Source organism: Trematomus bernacchii, unplaced genomic scaffold (assembly GCF_902827165.1).
Source record: "Trematomus bernacchii unplaced genomic scaffold, fTreBer1.1, whole genome shotgun sequence".
NCBI lineage: Eukaryota > Metazoa > Chordata > Actinopteri > Perciformes > Nototheniidae > Trematomus > Trematomus bernacchii.
In genome coordinates this window covers 5482771-5503635 of record NW_022987531.1, presented here as the reverse complement: position 1 = coordinate 5503635, position 20865 = coordinate 5482771, and the positions used below count along the sequence as shown (strand labels likewise).

The window sequence follows — 20865 nt, the reverse complement described above, 5'->3', positions numbered from 1 at the left end:
TAACAAATCTCTGTTATTAGATCAGTACTTTTCTTATATGACTATTATTGCTAAATTTGAAAGGTCTTTACCAGCTTTGGAATTATATATATATATATAGCACCTTCTGCCATCCCATCTCTACTGACAATCATTAACACTTAGATTTTATGATATCGTAAGCATCGTCAGTGATTGACTTGAACACTGAGAATGTATTTTTTAACTTCAGACATTTTCATATACAAATGTGATCATACACCAACACACTTTTTAGATATATACATTTTTCACACACAACGCACAACCATTTACTAAATTAAACCATATCCCATCATAATACGAGCAAATAAAAAGGCACAACAATAAATATATTATGTGTGTGTGTGTGTGAGTGTTCTAGTTGGGTTGCCGTACGGAGTTGTGCACTATGGCGGACCATCTTGCACATGCGCAGTACCGATCGGGCAGGTGGACGGATCGGGTAGTGACAGTCACTACCCGATCGGTCCTATAGAGTGGCGAAGTCCCTCCCCTTCCGGTTGAGCCCCATGGGACCTTATTTCGGAAAAGTTATGCATTGAAGTCAATGGAGAGAGAAAGATTATCTTTCGATCCCGTTTGAATTGTGCCACGAATTACACATATGATGTTTGTCAATTTAAAAGGTAATTTTGCAAGTCAAAAAAAATAAAATGTGTCGTAAAACTGTGAAGTAACACATTTGTTTGTGTGAAACGCTCAATGAACTACATCTCTGGTCTCACAGAACAACACACGTCACCAAGATGGCCGTCACTACTGTCAACAAAACGATTGGCTACCCTCACACTATCACCACAATGAAACACGTCCTGAAGAATGTCATGCAAAGCTGCCTGCCTGCCTTCGATTCTCTCTGAACTGCCCGGTCGTTTTAATGTTTAATGTCAACCATTTGTGCAGATAGCATGAAGTAGAGAAGATCGCTAGCGTTAGCGTTAGCATTTCTCCCCCGGGCTTAAATTGTGTATTATAGAATGATCACACCGGTGACAGTACTATTCAAAGGGTTCACGAAATATGACTACTACTCTTACTGTTTAACATGTTGGGTTACTTCATGTTACTTCATGTTAAGGCTAATAAAAATGACACGGCTGTAATGCTAACTAACGTGCTAGCTACTAGCTAGCTTGATCCAGACACTCCTAGTACTTTCATCAGACGGGAACATAGACTGTATATATAAAGTCGGGAAGACGGGAAGCGAAAGAACGAGCAAGACCCATTGCTGGTATAATAACAACCTGGTACTAAGCACACAGGCATCTTGTTAAAGTTATCTTATCTTAGCGGAGGAAAACAATTGTGACATCACTTACGTGACTCTGGGATTTGTAGTCTTTCTAGTTACGTATTTTTCATAGTCTTATATTTCAACAGTTTTACGACAAACTGTGACTTTTTTGACATGGAAATTATTTTTTAAGATTGACAAACATCATATGTGTAATTCATGGCACAATTCAAACGGGATCGAAAGATAAGTTTTCTCTCCCCATTGACTTCAATGCATAATTTTCTCCGAAATAAGGTCCCATTACCCGGAAGTAAGTGGGCGTGACTTCGCCACTCTATAGTCTAGCTGCGGCCGCGGCAAGTACACGACACTACACGACACGCCCCCTACACGACACGCCCACCTGACACGACACTACGGTGGCTGAGAGACATTAGTGATCTCCAGTGTGCTGGGCAGTGTGGCGGCGGAGGGAGCCGAGGGCACCACCGGAGGAGAGGCGAGCGATGACAGCAGCATCACCGTGGTGCAGCTCCCCGCACAGACTGAGGGGACTTGTTACACGGAGCCCATCACCGGGGAAGCCTGCGGCGGGAGAAGGCGGTCTGCTCGGCCTGCCCTTGAGAAGGGTCTAGCTGCGGCCGCGGCCAGTACACGACACTACACGACACGCCCCCTACACGACACGCCCACCTGACACGACACTACGGTGGCTGAGAGACATTACCGTACATGGCAGATTAAAAGCGAATTGACGACACTGACGCTGACGCAAGGATATTTAAGGAGACATGAGGTTTACAGAGAACAGACAAACAATATGGCGCACCGAGTACAGGTAATTAACGTATTGTGGTTTTAGATATAATTACATACTATTTAGGTTCTCGTTTGTTTGTCGATGTGGCTGTTTAGCGCAGTGTAATTGTGTTTATTTTGCTAATTTGTATTTTAAATATTAAATGTAAAGGAATGGAATACATATATATATATATATATATATATATGTATATATCTTAGCTCTTAGCTTGACATGCTCGACGTTCAGTTAGCATATATGCTAACTAAACATGCTCGTTCAGTTAGCATATCAAGCTAAGAGCTAAGATATATGTATATATTTTAGCTTGACAGATGGAACAATGCATGTACTCGCATTTTTACAAGAATCTGATTTTGTGTAAGTTTTAAATATTCATTGAAGGTGTCTTTCACATTTGAATGTTTTAAAAAAACAAAACATGTATTAGCTGCTATACTGACATGCACATATGTATAATTACATTATTATTTTAAGTGTGGTTTAAAGTTAAATGATATATAGTTATTGGGTAGAGCCAAGTAACCCAGGTGGATGCAATCAGGCCTCTGTTTTTAGATGGGGTTTGTGGCCATGCTGTAGGCCTGACATTTAAACCATAGACTGTATATATAAAGATTTAAACTAGCTGAAGGGCTTTCTGTTAGAACCACAGTGACATCTAGAGGTTGTTTTGTGCATAACATGTCAACCAAAAGGGTAGAGCTGGCTGAATCAGATGGAGTTCAACTTTTTTTTTTTTCAACAAGATATCAAGACACAAAATGTGCTCTGGAACTTTGTTCTCATTACCTCACCAAGAACATGAGTGAGGAAGCGCACCAAAGGCTGAAGGACTCCAGTGAAAGATTCCGAAGAGCTTTGGATTCCGAGGAGTTTTTAAATAGGCTTTAACCTCCTGCAGGTCAATCCTGGCTGCTTACATTTTTATTTAAAATCATGTTGATTTTACTGTTGGGATCAATTTAAAAGGTTATTTTTTTTTTTTTAAGCAGACCAGCTTGAATAGTGCCCCTCTGATTTTCCACATGATGTTCTGTTCAATAAATGTTCATTGAGGTATCAGTGTCTTATTGTATATTCATCACAGTGAATGCAGTGAATGCTGAACGTGCCGGACCATATACTGTAGTTGAAAGTACACAATGAAACACTGGCTTGCTTGTATCAAATCAATACAATTCCCACATGCCCTACCCCGGAACCTGCGGTCTTCAGACTCTGGCCCCCCGCACCAACCTGCGATCCTTCGGGGACAGAGCCTTCAGTATGGCAGCCCCCACTCTCTGGAACGCTCTCCCTGCGGAGATCTGCAACATCCCCACGCTTGATGCCTTCAAAAGGGCCCTCAAGTCTGCCAAGGTCTTTGGCCCCAAATCTATTTGTTTTGTCTGTCTAATGGCGCATTTCCACTACAGCGCGGAGCTCGCTTTAAGCGTGCCGTGTCGTGCTGTGCCCGTTTTTGGTTGCGCTTCCACTAGGCCTAGTGACGGCCCGGCCCGGCCCGGGGCCACTTTTTCACCTCTTTTCTGGCCCGACAAAATTGTGGTTCTATCGGGGCCAACAAACAGGGCTGAGTCGGGCTGAGTATGCTAAACTAGAGAGAGGAGCGCTGGCAAGGGGGCTACAACTACAACAAGATGGACATATTTGACGGTGATTTAATTGTAATACACGTTTCAAAATGATGCCGAAGTAACAACATACTGATACCGGTTAGTAAAAACCATGAATTAATGCTTTGTCAAGTCTGCAGACAGACGGCAGGCGAAAAACCTTTTAAAATGCGTGTTTTTCTAGATGGAGATTGGCTAAGCTAACGCAGTATATGCTCCGACCGTCCACACTCACAACAACGGCCTATACAGACATAAATAAAGCAGCGACTGTATTCACCATGACACAGGCAGTCTGTGGTGTGTACTTGTTTAACTTTTGTCGAGTTTCTGAACATATATAAGGAGCTGTGAGCTCTGAGTGCTAACAGCTAACGGCTGTGTTGTGTTTCTGGAGTTCTCATTGAAGATGACGTCACGGCTCCGCCTACACTGCGTTACTATAGTAACTACCCCAGTTCCTAAACTGTAATGGAAGCACAGCATGAAGTGAGTCGGCCCTGTTAAGGCCCAATGCGGCCGAGCCGTACCGAGCCGTACCGAGTGTGGCCGAGGCCGACCGTGTAGTGGAAATGCGCTAACTGTTCGTCTGACTGCCTTTTGTTATGTTTGTTTCTACTCCTGTTCTTTTTAAAGCGACCTTGGGTCTCATGAAAGGCGCTATATAAATCCAAGTTATTATTAATACATCATTGGAACGGTAAGAATCTCAGCTACAACACTGACTAAAGCCTTCCCATCTCCAGTATGCCTACATGACAAGCATTTTTATAATATACAGTAAACATATCTTTGACTTATTGCAAAATTATAAAATGAAATTCACCCCTGCTGTCATTCTGGCTTTGACTGTTCAAATGAGATGTCAACCATCAAAATGGGATAAGGGGTTCCAGAAATACTGTGCAAAACACACCGGCCAATTTTGACCGATAATAGTATGGGAAGGGGGGTATGACCGAACGCAAGAGAAGAGACAATCATCAAGCCAGATACCAAGGTATTTACAACAGGCAACCACTTCAATTACTTTTCCTTTATGTTATTGTTATTTGCTTTTTATTAGTGCTTTTGTCGTTTTGAAGGAAATTAAAATACTGTATTGAGTTGGTTTCTTCTGTTTTGGAAGCCTTGTATATCTTTTTGGTCTTGTTAGAAATACCCCATGGTAAAACTGTGTTCTAGCAGCAGTTAAAGAAGCTTAGTTTGCTGTCTTAGACTGCCAGATGTATTAAGATGGTTTGTTCACAATTTACACATAAAACCTAAATGTTCATCTGTTTATTGTTCTTCTTCCTTTATATTCAAAGCATGTTGATTGTCTATTGGCTATATCTTGACATTATGTTAATTTGATCATACTTGCCATACATTTATTTTAATTGATGCGATTCCTTCAAAGGTTTTGTAATAGACACCTAGTACTTTTAATTTATAAAGTAATAATAATACATGTGAATGATTGAGCTCATTAGTGGCCTGACTGGCCCTCCTAATTTGTTCCTTAATGACCCCATGATGTGTTTATCATGTATATCTTAAAACCTTTAACAACTATATTTAGATGTTCACAAATATCTACATTTATGTATAAAATACATGTGTAGCAGTTAGACAAACATAATCAATAGATTATCTCATTAATACTGAAGGAAAAATATATGATTCTACACTGTATTGAAGTAAACATGTATTGTTTGAACGGGTTTTGATAATCACTTAGAAAAAGAATGTTATTCTCACTTTTAAATTCACTGGCTCAGAGATTCTGTGTTTCAACACACCAACATCCTTATCATCCCTAAAAGCCAGATGCGGTCATTAAGTCGTTAAAGACACATCATTAAATAGGTGAGGAAGAGTTTAAATGTCGGAAGGAGGGAAGGTTAGGTGAAAATATCCCCTGGGAAAGGAATGTAGAGTAAGATAAGGTAAAGATAAACATTGACTTTTGACCTTATGGAACTTTATGGTCCGAACTCTGATTGAACCAGACCAGAAGCGAATCCAGCCAATCAGGACACTTGGGGGAGGTGGTCAGCTTAAACAGCTCCTCCCCAGGGGTTCTCTAATTCGCTTGGGAGAAAAGTGGGAAGGAAGAATCGACAAATCTCCGCCCCAAAGACAGATAGAAATACTGACGTTTGTGTGTGTAAAATTGCTTTTGGGTTTGGTGAGTGGTTTGATCCCGATATCTGTATCCGTTTCGCATCACAGACCTGAAGTCCAATTTCTTTTTGGTTTGATGAGTTGGTTTGATCCCGACACATTTATCCGCTTCGCATCACAGACCTAAAAGCCCGGGGTACTCGAGTACTCTGTATAACTTGTATATGTGTTTGGTTTCCTACTAGAAGTAAACTCAGATAATTTGTTATAACTTTGATTCCGGTGTTTTCAATTCCTTTCTTAATTTAATAGAGATCCAGCCTCATCCAACGAACGGCGCGTAGCAGAGGTATTCTACTCCAACAATACCTATTTTATATATTAAAAAAAAGTTTACTAAACCACCGTTTGTTGACAAAATGATTTGGGTTGAAAGTTATACTGTTGTGTCTCAAACGGATAGACTAGGTTATTAATTTATTTGCCTAATAGTTGCTTAAAATGCTACAATAACATTTGCAATTCGTTTTTAATCTGCCATGTACGATCTCAATAATAATAATAAGTGTCGTCAATTCGCTTTTAATCTGCCATGTACGGTAATGTCTCTCAGCCACCGTAGTGTCGTGTCAGGTGGGCGTGTCGTGTAGGGGGCGTGTCGTGTAGTGTCGTGTACTGGCCGCGGCCGCAGCTAGACCATATTGCTGCCCTTGGCTCTGGGGTCCCTCCTTAAAAAAAGTCTCATCATACTTAATCCTAGACAGTAGCACATGGTATATATTGTACGACTTTGTCATTTTTTTAATGTTGATATGTATTCGCTCATAGCCTACTGTGCCTTTCACGCAGACAATACAAGTGAATTTTGAAATGACAAATAGGTTTATGTTTCAAGTTTATTTGCATTAAAAACGTGTTTTTAAGCCCTTCTGTTCAAATTTGATATTTTGTTTCTTAAAAGATTAAATCTTTAAAAACATGCTGTTTGCCATTTTTAAAGTTTGATGGAAGAAATTAAAATATAGGTCACTGACGTGGAGCTTTAGGCCTGCAATGCTTTCAAAAAAAATGTTGGTGTTGTTTCAGTTTTGAGTGAATATGGATGTTAAATTCACAAATGAGTATGAATAATCTTGAACAAGAACAGGATCTTGAGCCATGATGTTTTTAAAGTACAGAAACATTCAGAATGCATGACGATTCCTTCAAAGGTTTTGTAATAGACCCCTAGTACTTTTAATTTATAAAGTAATAATAATACATGTGAATGATTGAGCTCATTAGTGGCCTGACTGGCCCTCCTAATTTGGTCCTTAATGACCCCATGATGTGATGATGTATATCTTAAAACCTTTAACAACTATATTTAGATGTTCACAAATATCTACATTTATGTATAAATACATGTGTAGCAGTTAGACAAACATAATTCATAGATTATCTCATTAATACCTATTTTATATATTAAAAAAAAGTTTACTAAACCACCGTTTGTTGACAAAATGATTTGGGTTGAAAGTTATACTGTTGTGTCTCAAACGGATAGACTAGGTTATTAATTTATTTGCCTAATAGTTGCTTAAAATGCTACAATAACATTTGCAATTCGTTTTTAATCTGCCATGTATGGTAATGTCTCTCAGCCACCGTAGTGTCGTGTCAGGTGGGCCTGTCGTGTAGGGGGCGTGTCGTGTAGTGTCGTGTACTTGCCGCGGCCGCAGCTGGGGTGTTTCTCAATCGCGAGTAAAGCTGCTCCAGAGCCACTATTTCAAGCACACTACGTCATCGAGTGCCGCCGAAGTACTGTTCCAATCTCCAGCATACTTGGAAATCTACCGAGCCCGGCGTACTCCGTTTGGAGAAATATCGAGGCTGCACATGAGTAGACTCCGCGGTCTTAAAATCCCCACAATGCTTTGCGCACGGACCAATTTCCCCAAATCTGTGACGGAAAATGTAAGGCGGGGCCTCTCATATGACGCACACCTGCACACTTGCTAGCCTGTTCCATTCTTTGTTTTCCGAATGCCAGGAAGTATTCTTGACTCGCTTCTGAAGCAAGATGCTCGGCAGACATGTGCTACCAAGCAAGTGTACTCGCGATTGAGAAACACCCCTGGACCCTTCTCCCAATAGAGTGGCGAAGTCCCTCCCCTTCCGGTGGACCTCCATGGGACCTTATTTCGGAAAAATTATGTATTGAAGTCAATGGAGAGAGAAAGATTATCTTTCGATCCCGTTTGAATTGTGCCACGAATTACACATATGATGTTTGTCAATTTAAAAGATAATTTTGCAAGTCAAAAAAAAAAAAATGTGTCGTAAAACTGTGAAGTAACACATTTGTTTGTGTGAAACGCTCAATGAACTACATCTCTGGTCTCACAGAACAACACACGTCACCAAGATGGCCGTCACTACTGTCAACAAAACGATTGACTACCCTCACTATCACCACAATGAAACACGTCCTGAAGAATGTCATGCAAAGCTGCCTGCCTGCCTTCCTTTGATTCTCTCTGAACTGCCTGGTCGTTTTAATGTTTAATGTCAACCATTTGTGCAGATAGCATGAAGTAGAGAAGATCGCTAGCGTTAGCGTTAGCATTTCTCCCCCAGGCTTAAATGGTGTATTATAGAATGATCACACCGGTGACAGTACTATTCAAAGGGTTCACGAAATATGACTACTACTCTTACTGTTTAACATGTTGGGTTACTTCATGTTACTTCATGTTAAGGCTAATAAAAATGACACGGCTGTAATGCTAACTAACGTGCTAGCTACTAGCTAGCTTGATCCAGACACTCCTAGTCCTTTCATCAGACGGGAAGCGAAAGAATGAGCAAGACCCATTGCTGGTATGATAACAACCTGGTACTAAGCACGCAGGCATCTTGTTAAAGTTATCTTATCTTAGCCGCGCCATATAGATAGATTATATCTATATGGCGCTGATCTTAGCTAGTGGAGGAAAACAATTGTGACATCACTTACGCGACTCTGGGATTTGTAGTCTTTCTAGTTACGTATTTTTCATAGTCTTATATTTCAACAGTTTTACGACAAACTGTGACTTTTTTGACATGGAAATTATTTTTTAAGATTGACAAACATTCATGGCACAATTCAATCGGGATCGAAAGATAAGTTTTCTCTCTCCATTGACTTCAATACATTATTTTTCCTAAATAAGGTCCCATGGGGCGGAAGTAGATGGGCGTGACTTCGCCACTCTATATGGCGGACCATCTCGCACATGCGCAGTACAGATCGGGCAGGGGGACAGATCATATGGCGCGTTTCCACTGTGTCAGCGGCCCGTTTTTGGTTGCGTTTCCACTTGGCGTAGTACCGGCCGGCGGGTCCTAATTCACAGTTTTTCTGGCCTCATAAAATCGTGGGTCTAGGGCCAGAGACAACGAGGCTGAGTCGGGCTGAGTATGCTAAACTAGAGTGAGAATCGCTGGCAAGGGGACTACAACTACAACAAGATGGACATATTTGACCGTGATTTAATTGTAATACACGTTTCAAAATGATGCCGAAGTAACAACATACTGATACCGGTTAGTAAAAACCATGAATTAATGCTTTGACAAGTCTGCAGACAGACGGCAGGCGAAAAACCTTTTAAAATGCGTGTTTTCTAAATGGAGATTGGCTAAGCTAACGCAGTATATGCTCCGACCGTCCACACTCACAACAACGGCCTATACAGACATAAATAAAGCAGCGACTGTATTCGCCATGACACAGGCAGTCTGTGGTTTGTACTTGTTTAACTTTTGTCTAGTTTCTGAACATATATGAGGAGCTGTGAGCTCTGAGTGCTAACAGCTAACGGCTGTGTTGTTTTTCTGCGGTTCTCATTGAAGATGACGTCACGGCTCCGCCTACACTGCGTTACTATAGATACTACCCCAGTTCCTAAACTGTAATGGAAATGCGCCATAAAGTGAGCCAGTCCTAACGAGGCCTAGCCATACCGAGCCAGGCCGAGCCAGGCCGTGTCGTGGAAACGCGCCAATAGATATATATAAACACTAGATGACTCACCCGCGCTGCTGGCCAATGGAGACCGACGTTGCCACATGGCCGCCATCTTGTTACAGGCAGTGCTCTCATTCATAACATTATGGTTTACTATTTAAATAACCATAGCTTGCTCAATTTTCAACCAATTTTCAAACGGTTTGTTTTTTTATAAACATCAAAGATGTAGTTATGATACTGCATACTTATAATCATGGACTTTCATATGAAAATAACATTAAGCAGATAAAGCAATAGCTATACACACACACACAAGGTATTTATATTAAATATTTGCCGGTGTATATATTTCCATTTATTTTATTATATTGTTAATATTTAAAATAAATTATAAAATTAAAATATATTTATATTTTATATATAAAAATCGGTCTCATGTTACCACTCTGTAAGCCAAGAGTTGTTAATTTAGCAATGCCTTAGCTTGAAGAACAGGGACACAACTAATGACAATAGCATATGGTGGTATTATTTAGATATTCACACCTTTTATCAGAAGAACCAAACCAACATAAAATGAGCTCACTGACAGGCCAGTTCTGTCTCATTTATCACAATTATTTTTGACATGAGATCTTCATATCGTCTTAGTTTTGTATTTAGTTTCTAGATTTGTAAACATATCCAGAACCTTTGAAATACATTACCACTTCACAGCACGGTGCGCTGAGTTCTTGTAGTCGAAAAAAAGCCCAAGAATAATATAAACTGTACCCTGTGTCCATTTGTGTCCTTCTGTAGTCCATTTACTGTTGTTTGTCTTGTCTTACCCCGGCTGATATCTCACTAAATCCACTGTTTTAATTGTTCCCTATATTGCCCCTATGCCCTGTAAGATGTCCTTGGGTGTTATGAAAGGCGGCCCCCCAAAATAAATGTATTATTATTAAGAAGAACAACTTGGTGTGGTGTGGAGGGGATGTACTGTAGGAAGCAGGGGCAGGTGGGGAGAGATGGGGCTTCAAGGTTCAAGGTTATTTTGTTTTAAATGTGTCTTGGAGATAGCTGCACACAATAAAATACAGTATAACACAAAACCAATAAGACACACGGTGGCACACCAACAGTCAATCATCGTCCAGCCTCAGCTTTGGTATTCTTTCACAACCATTTTATGGGTTTATTAGACAGACTGAGCAAACATAAACATATGTGGGGAACATAGTGCTGCGTATCAGGGCTGCGAAGTGCAGAAAAAGGCAAAGGAGGTAGAGAGATACAAAGTTTCATATGCTGAAGCAACAGAAAAGGTTCATTAAAGTAACATTAATGACATATGTTTAGCAGGCATGACCTTTGCTATGACAGAAATTATAATTAGGTCCTTCTTTGGGCGATTTTCCTAATGTGGTTAAAGTGCAAAACACAATAAATCATAGACGACAAGTGGGTGTAACAGCTGACCAAAGTTTTTAACTACAGGCCTATTTGAAGCTGAGATGCTGCCAAGTCTTTCTTTGGCCGAGCGTGGTAGGCCCAACTGCTTAAGTTATAACACACTTATTTATTGGAGAAGGTTGTAATATATTTGGCTGAATGGCATGGTTTAAACGGGTTATGAGACAACAACACCAAACGGACCCTAGAGATACCCGTCATTTTAGTCTAAAAAGAAAGGGTCTGGTTTTAGGGTGAGAGACAGAGAGTGTAAGGACAATCGAGGAGCCAGTACCTGTGACTGAAGGTGGTGAGGCCCATCATGGAACATGAAGATTTAATAAATACATTATATACATACAATATATAATACAATACATATACATTATACGACGGCTCTGATGCTGCCCCCCCAGCAGACCGCAGCAAAGAAGAGTGCACTAGCCACAACAGACCGGTAGAAGATCTCCAGCATCTTGCTGCACACGTGGAAGGATCTCAGCTTCCTTAGAAAATAGAGAAAAAAGAGTCTGCTCATCCCCTTCTTGTGCACACCGTCAGTGTTGATCCTCCAGTTCAGCCCATTGTCTAAGTGCACTCCCAGGTATTTGTAGTCCTCCACAACAGCCACATCCTCTCCCAGAATGCACAGGGGTAGAGGAGACGTCCTCACCCTCCTGAAATCAATGACCATCTCTCTGGTCTTGGCCACATTCAGAATACTCACAACATTAGGCTGAGGTTCATCTTCTGCTCTTCTTGAAGTGGTTGTGCTTCTTGTTGCTTCCGGCTAAAATAAACATAATTAAAGACATTTTGAGTGTTTAAAATGTGCTGTAATACACAACACATTATTTATTCCTAAACTTGCAGAAAGAAAAACTAAAGTGTGACATTTAATCACATATTTATATATCAATCTTATACACCTTGAATTATTGTTGGCCAATGATACACATACCCTTTGAAGATGAGCTGGGAAGTTGAATACTGTTGGCACAACACCATCTTTAAGCTGGACAGTCTGCCCCGTCCTGTCAAAGTCCTCACTCCTGAAGTGCTCACTGCAGAGCAGTGTCCTGCCAGAGGAAACAAAACCGTCCCTTCTTAGGGCAGCTTCCCACTGCCTCCTCCTCTCTCCGGTTTTGGGAAACCTTAAAAACATGAGAAAGGTAGCCAGATATATAAATTATTGGCAACATTTTCCTCCCTTCTTTCCTTTAACATTAAGGGTAAGGACAAAAATAAACACCGAAATTATCATATTTTTGGGGTAATTGTATGTATGTATGTATGTATGTATGTATGTATGTATGTATGTATGTATGTATGTAATGTATGTATACTTTAAGAATAAGACAACCACACTAAGAGTTATAAAAAAGGTGTCCAAAAGAAACATTAAATAATTGTGTAAAGAAATGGTAGCAGCATATTCTAAAGAGGCTGGGTCAACAACAATCTTGCAATACTATTATCTCACATAGCCCCACTGATCCTGTGTAGCAGGACTTGTAATGTACATACATCCACTAAGTAATTAACGATTATCCTAATTATAGTCATAATATTGTAATATCTTACACGTGAAAGGTGATTCCACGGGTTCTTGTTTCCAGACTGCGGCGATTAGAGCATCCGTAGGCTGCACAAAAGTCCGGCATAGTCAGGTACTTCTGTAAACACAAAGCCAGCAATTTCCTGTATCATAATGTATCTAAATGTAAGATGTTTTTAACCAGCCAAACCACTTGGAAGAAATCATGTGTAACTTAAGTTATGTTGAAAAGAAAGAGCAGTTCTGCCTCTCCCACTGGTGTAAAGTTGCTGGGTCAACTTTGTAATACTAGGTCTCACTCACAGCCTCTTGTTATTAGCCAGCTAATAAATACAACCACATACACAAAGAAAAGCTGCAATTTCAACATGTCCAAGCATCCTGTATCATAGCCATGCTAATAATGTTTATAATAAACCAAACCGTTTGTAAATCAGTCAAGATTTCAGCGAGTTAAGAGTATTTTTGTGCAGATCACTCACCTTACAACAGCTACCATAGCGCGTACCAGAGTAGCTGTTGACTGTAGCAAGATGGCGGCCGGTGAGCTACGCTGGAAAATCTCCCATGAGCCATCTAGTGTTTATATATATCTATGGGACAGATCGGGTAGTGACAGCATGGATGTATAATAAGAACTGGATACAGCGTGGGAGGCGGGGCCTCATTCATTCCTATGAGAGTTGCTCATTCGCGCATGATGATAAAATGGCCCAACTTTTGAGAGAGCGAAACGTCACAGATTACCCGGCATGCCTGAGAAGTACCCGTATGTGCGCTCATAGCGCATGCACAACTTTAACCATGCCCCCCAAAATGCTCGTTCACATCAAGCACGTCAATTTGCGTACACGTAACAGCACCGCACGTTCATGACAGCATGGTAATGGTTTGTTATTATGATATATTTGATATTAATGAGGCGGCAGTTAGCAGCTAGCGGTTAGCTAGTAATTATGCTAATTTACACATCAATCGTTATGTACTTTTATATTACGCTGTAACAGGATCTAGTGATATCCAAGCAACAGAGCTTCATTTAGCATGAAAGAATTATTGCACTGTATATATATATATATATGTATATATATATATATATATATACAGTGCAATAAGCTTCTTAGTGCAATAAGAAGCTACAGGGACGTTAATCTATGTCGGTAATATTAACTTTATTTAATACAACATTTACGGTACAAGATTTAATCATACAGCTCATGTAGTATAATATTTTACAAATGAAGAATTACAGCAAACATGTGCAATATATCCATTATTACAGCTCCGTGGGCTGGCAGTAAGGCGATATGGGTCCGTTCTTATTGTGCATCCATGGGTAAAGATAAACGCATGTAGTGCTGAACACGTAACATGAACGTGCCGGGCGGCGCGGGTCCCGTGGGTTAGATGCGCATTCATAATGCAGAGGGAAATAACTCTCAGAATAACGTTATTAGCACATTTTTACAACTTGAGGAACGAATGTTTTTAATAAGGGCTATACAAGTGTTCATACTGGGTAGTTTATTTAGTTTAAAAAAAATTATCCAACGATTTACAGACCACTCTTTCCCCATGTAAGTCAATGGGAAAAAGTGTTTCCGGGCCTGGCAACCAAAAGGAAGTGTAGTACCGCCGTTTGGCCAGCACGAATATTTTCATCTGAGTCCGGCGCACTTCCTGGGGGCTTGAGTGACAGTGGTAAAGCTCAGGAATTCAATAGAGTGGCGAAGTCACGCCCACTTACTTCCCGGTAATGGGACCTTATTTCGGAAAAATTATGCATTGAAGTCAATGGGGAGAGAAAACTTATCTTTCGATCCCGTTTGAATTGTGCCATGAATTACACATATGATATTTGTCAATCTTAAAAAATAATTTCCATGTAAAAAAAGTCACAGTTTGTCGTAAAACTGTTGAAATATAAGACTATGAAAAATACGTAACTAGAAAGACTACAAATCCCAGAGTCGCGTAAGTGATGTCACAATTGTTTTCCTCCACCATTCAGATACCTAAGATCAGCGCAATATAGATATAATCTATCTATATGGCGCTGGCTAAGATAAGATAACTTTAACAAGATGCCTGTGTGCTTAGTACCAGGTTGTTATTATACCAGCAATGGGTCTTGCTCGTTCTTTTGCTTCCCGTCTGATGAAAGGACCAGGAGTGGCTTGATCAAGTTAGCTACCTAGCTAGTAGCTAGCACGTTAGTTAGCATTACAGCCTTGTCATTTTTATTAGCCTTAACATGAAGTAACATTAAGTAACCCAAAATGTTAAACAGTAAGAGTAGTAGTCATATTTCGTGAACCCTTTGAAGAGTACTGTCACCGGTGTGATCATTCTATAATACACCATTTAAGCCCGGGGGAGAAATGCTAACGCTAACGTTAGCGATCTTCTCTACTTCATGCTATCTGCACAAATGGTTGACATTAAACATTAAAACGACCAGGCAGTTCAGAGAGAATCAAAGGAAGGCAGGCAGGCAGCTTTGCATGACATTCTTCAGGACGTGTTTCATTGTGGTGATAGTGAGGATAGTCAATCGTTTTGTTGACAAGACAGTAGTGACGGCCATCTTGGTGACGTGTGTTGTTGACCAGAGATGTAGTTCATTGAGCGTTTCACACAAACAAATGTGTTACTTCACAGTTTTACGACATATTTTTTTTTTTTGACTTGCAAAATTATCTTTTAAATTGACAAACATCATATGTGTAATTCGTGGCACAATTCAAACGGGATCGAAAGATAATCTTTCTCTCTCCATTGACTTCAATACATAATTTTTCCGAAATAAGGTCCCATGGAGGTCCACCGGAAGGGGAGGGACTTCGCCACTCTATATCATTTCCGGGATATGGGAATCACACTTTCAAAATAAAATACAACTAACATGTTTTAATGTTGGGATGCTTGCTTCAACACATGCAAATCCAATCCAAATAATAAACTTAAAAAACATGACAAACAAGCAATATGTCAATTGATAGTTGTAGAAAGTCTGGTAACATGTATCTGCAGCTTGTTTTGGAAATCTTAGACCTAGTCAATACTCAGGAGATATACAATCAGAATGATCAATCAATAAAATGGTGGAAACAGAGTTGTCTTTCTGGATCTTTATTTGAAGCTTCAAATAAGGCACAGGTCTCACGGAGTACAGAGTATTCTGGAAGAGTGCGCACAGAGAAAGGAGTGCGTATAGGTTTTATAGGATCTTGACAGTTCACAGTTCAACAACACTTCGTGACCTGTCACTATGGGAGGGCTGGATGGATAGATAAGCTACGCCCGCATTCCAGAGGAACAGAAACCATACATTGGCAATGTAGTAAATCAGGAACTTAGCTAAAACAGGAACTGGTTTAAGACAGATGGAAGTGTTGAAAGTTTAACACATTGTGGGTTAAAGCCAGGTGCAAGTGAGGACAGCAGGAAGTCATTGTGAGGTCAAAACAGATATAACCAAGAATTTAGGAACTCATTGTAAGACAAGGAACAAACACAGGAACTTGTTTGAGACACTTCTTCACTTTTGCTCACGACACTGTGTCTCACCCCCAGACATCCTTAAGGCTAGTTATATGTTGAACAGAGGGCTTGGATTAAAATACATCCTCATGGAACAACTGCATAGCATTTTACCATATTAGGTAACACATAAAGTTAGTTTGCACATCATATAAAGTTTACACTACATATAGAGTTTGCCATTACATATAAAGTTATAAGTATACACTTGTATAAAGTTTTCCACTACAAGCTACGCGTAAGTGTCATGCCAAATACAGTACTCTGTAGTCAAGTGTAACCACAAGGCAACTTCTATCAAACAGCCCTTTACTAAAGGCCTTGTTATCTGAACATATCTGAACATAAAACTCGTCATGGCATGCACAAAAAAGATCATTTCCAACCATCATTGCTTTTTTTCTTTATCATTTATTTTACTGCACTAAATAGGAACCCTCGTTTGGGTGAAAGCTGTTGAGCAGCCCATTCAAGCCTTGCAATTGTAATTGACAGGGAATGTTGTTGGTTTGCATGGTGTTATATGATGACGATTACATGTCTGGTTGTCTTTTTAAAGTCTTTACTGTCATGCTGCATGCACCTACTGCCAGACTTGCAGCTGCTGCCCCTCTCAGTACATGATGCTCAGGGAGCTGACCATGGTGCTGAAATACAAATCCAGCTGGTTGTACTATCCACACAGTGTGTATGACCCTTCAGATTTCAGAAAAATAATGCATAATCAAATTTCTTTCTTCAGTAATTCTTAGACATTTCAGATATCAGTTTTTCCCCAATTCTGTTTCTAAAAATACTCCAATAAAGCAAATGTGTTACTAAATTTAGATTAATGTGACACAATTAATTATCATGTCTCTACAGCTTATGTGGTGTATGCTTTGTCATGTATCTTAATACTAATGTTTAGGTAAACCTCTTCACACAGCCTATAATTCAAATGGCATTCACTGACATACTGTAAATGTCACCCTACAGCCATACATGTATGTGGTAAACCTCGGGCTCCATTCTGATTGTTTTTCAGCATGGGGAAGCAGTGTGTGTGTGTGTGTGTGTGTGTGTGTGTGTGTGTGTGTGTTTGTGTGTGTGTGTGAGAATGTGTGTGTGAGCTGGAAATGCTGGAAGGATGGATAAAAAGGAAGGACAGAAGGAAGAGGTGGGAGAGAGAGAGAGAGAGAGGGAGGGAGGGTGAGGGAAAAAAAAGAAAAGGGGATGCGCGTCATTCTCACACGCAATGAGTGGTTGGAGGGGGGAGGAGGAGGAGGAAGAGGAGGGTGCAAACACTCTTACTGTGAATGGTTTCAGATACACTACTGGAAAATGGCTCTTTAGACATTTTGTTGATTGCTCATTGACTTACTGAAATAATGGTTAAACTAAACACTATACAATTGATTGCATTCTTTTTTAAAGGTTACAATTCCATTCATTTCCCTATAATTTAATTGTCGCTCCTAAATATGAATGTAAAAATGTATAAAGCAAGTTGAAGGGGGTGGTTAGAAAATGTATGCCATAGATTTAAGGAGATTTAAAGGAGTCATCTTATAAACTGAACCTCATTTTCTTTTTTTACATGCTTGAATGCCAATTAAGGCATAAACCCACATTATTATCTGTTATTCTGTTATTACATTTTCGTGTGAACTTATGTAGTTCCAACTTAATTGAAAAAGTAAGGATTTAGACGAAGTGATACATATGATTTTATTACGTTTTAGGGGGTTTAGCCCCTAAACATGGCAGATCCATCCCCATATATCAAGAGGTAGGATTTTGAATTACAGTAATGTCATTTAAATAAATGTCTGTTAAGTCATTTCATTTTCAAGATGTTAAGTCAGTAGATTTTAAAGTGTTATACCACTTTAAGAGAGCAAACAATACTGTAGGCATAATGTTATAGTAACCTTTAATTATAATCCATTTGTTTTATTTTCATAATGAATACATAAAAGATGCTTCATTCGAGGTATGGTCCTACAACACCCACAATGCACCCTTGATGAACCATTTATTTTCTCAGAGTGCTATGTTGGCGTGAGCGCGCATCTGAACGGTGAGTGGAGCCCCCCATTCTCAAATGAGAGCTGCGCGCTCCCGCCGCAGGAGAAGTGAACGCGCTTGAGGGGCTGCGGTCCCATTGACGGTTCCGTCTCCCTGACAGCAGCATCAGCATCAGCGGCGGCTGCACATCCAGAAGAGTCCGCCTCGCCCCGCAGCCAGCAGCAGACTCAGCCGGGCCCCCCCTCTCTGCCCGGCCTGAAGGAAGGAAGCGACATCCCACTCCCGTGTGCCATCATCCCGACCGACTGCTGGAGATATGTACTCCCCGTGAAACCGAGGTGGTGGAGGGGAGAGGCGGGCGGGCGGGCGGTGGGAGGGGGGTGGGGGGCGAAGACAGCGGAGCAGCGAGAGGGAGAAGGAGAGGCTGAAAACCGGGAACCGAAGCGCTACAATCACCGTCACCGCTGCTACTACTACTACCGCAGCTAGCACCGACACATTGCTGCTCCCGCCGCCGCCCTGGGTGCCCCCCGCCGCCGCCATGGGAACTCCGCATCAGTCGCTCCAACCGCCGCTTTGTCCGTGGGCCATGTCGTGATCCGTGGGCTCCGCAAGCGGGTTTTCTCTCCGTGATCCCGACCGAGGCGAGGAGGCGAAAGGGAGGAAGAGGAGGAGGAGGGAGGGGAGGAAAGTGGTGGTGGTGGGGAAGATGTTCGCCTCGGTGGGGCCTCGGGGCGCCCCTCGCCCACCCGTCGCCCCGGCCATCCCGGAACCGGACCTGAGCCATCTGACGGAGGACGAGAGGAAGATCATCATGGCTGTGCTGGCTCGGCAACGGGAGGAGGAGGCGAAGGAGGATGCCATGTTAAAGTAAGAGAGAGAGAGAGAGAGAGAGAGAGAGAGAGAGAGATAGAGAGAGAGAGAGAGAGAGAGAGAGAGAGAGAGAGAGAGAGAGAGAGAGAGAGAGAGAGAGAGAGAGAGAGAGAGAGAGAGAGAGAGAGGGGTAGTGTGAGAGAGAGACTGGGCCTGATGGGCTATTTATGTATGTGGTAAACCTCGGGCTCCATTCTGATTGTTTTTCAGCATGGGGAAGCAGTGTGTGTGTGTGTGTGTGTGTGTGTGTGTGTGTGTGTGTGTGTGTGTGTGTGTGTGTGTGTGTGTGTGTGTGTGTGTGTGTGTGTGTGTGTGTGTGTGTGTGTGTGTGTGTGTGTGTGTGTGTGTGTGTGCCTACATCATGCAGGTCCCTCCACTCTCTCACTCCAGGCCCATGTAAAGATGTGTGCAGCTGTACCATGCAGGGTCCACATCCTCTCTGCTCCTGTGTGATGCTCACACTGACTGTGGTGCTGGGTCAGGTGTAACTTTGCTCAGGAGAGAGGAAGAAGAGGTTGGTGGGAGGATGAAGGGGTGTGTCACCACACCATCATCATCAGCAGCATCATGCTCCACTCAGATGAAAAAACAAGATCTTATTTCTCATGAGAACTTGTCTCCCTAACATCAAGTGGCTGATTTACTTTTATTTCCTTTATAGATGCAGCAGGAAATGGCAGAAGCCTCCCTGGCGTTGAGTGTAGTAAAAGTGAAAACCCCTCTCTGTTGGTTTTCTCTGTGAGCATCCATCTCAACAGCTGCTGTTCCCAGCTCTGGGGTGCGGTTGAGCCTTTCCCAGCCGTATGCACTGTATGTAGGCCAGTGCTCTTGCAACACACACATTGCACAGGCTGTTATAGAACCAGTAGGCCTGTAACAGTGTGAGGAAAGGTGCCTGTGTAATGTCATTTTGAATCAGGAGTGACTTACTGTATGTTCACTGTGTGCATCCCCCCCTCCTTCTCCTTTTTATCTACCATCATACATACATGCAGGGTGAAAATTCTCATCTGGATTTATTTGTCACTGTAATCGGTGTAGAAATCCCCCCCCCCCCCCAAGTTAAAACGATGCCTTTTCTCACGTTTTCGGCATGGTCTGCATGAAGCTGCACGAGAAAGATAGACCGACCCACCTCAGCGAGGCGCTCCTCAAGCTTTACGTCCCTGTTCTATTTTAAGCCCTCTGTGCGGACTGATAGCCCAGCACTGGAACGGAAGATCGATTCATTGCATCTAAAGAAGGAAATGTCCAATACATGGCTCCGGCTATATATTCCGGCTAAGTGGCTATGCATCATTTTCAGTAGTTTATTAGCAGTCGTGGATTCACTCATATCAGCGGCTGCACATAAGGCAGGCTGTCAGCACATACATGTCTTAACCTATATTTGCTTCAGCATCGTTTCCCCTCATCACTGCTTGGATTGAGATCGCTGTAGCAGAGCAGTGTGTGTGTGTGTGTGTGTGTGTGTGTGTGTGTGTGTGTGTGTGTGTGTGTGTGTGTGTGTGTGTGTGTGTGTGTGTGTGTGTGTGTGTGTGTGTGTGTGTGTGTGTGTGTGTGTGTGTATGTGTGTGTGTGTGTGTGTGTGTGTGTGTGTGCCTTTACGAACTGCACTGAAAAGCTTTGCACTGGTTGACT

At 41.6% G+C, this 20865-nt stretch overlaps 1 protein-coding gene and 1 long non-coding RNA gene across 3 annotated transcripts in view; one reads left to right on the top strand and one right to left on the bottom strand.

Moving 5' to 3' along the window:
- Positions 1-12277: 12277 nt before the first annotated feature.
- Positions 12278-13386, bottom strand: LOC117476108. The gene is made up of 3 exons (XR_004555240.1): positions 13281-13386; positions 12825-12916; positions 12278-12394 (listed from the first exon to the last, which is right to left on the bottom strand). It is a non-coding gene; the product is annotated as an uncharacterized LOC117476108 (long non-coding RNA).
- A 5352-nt stretch (positions 13387-18738) lies between these two features.
- The window catches only part of LOC117476101 (regulating synaptic membrane exocytosis protein 1-like), a 103188-nt gene continuing 101061 nt past the window's right edge, over positions 18739-20865 (top strand). For both annotated transcript variants that reach the window (XM_034122475.1, XM_034122474.1), the window contains exon 1: positions 18739-19221. In XM_034122475.1, the coding sequence (XP_033978366.1) occupies positions 19061-19221 (161 nt within the window). In that variant the 5' untranslated portion in view covers positions 18739-19060. The remainder of the gene's footprint in view (positions 19222-20865) is intronic.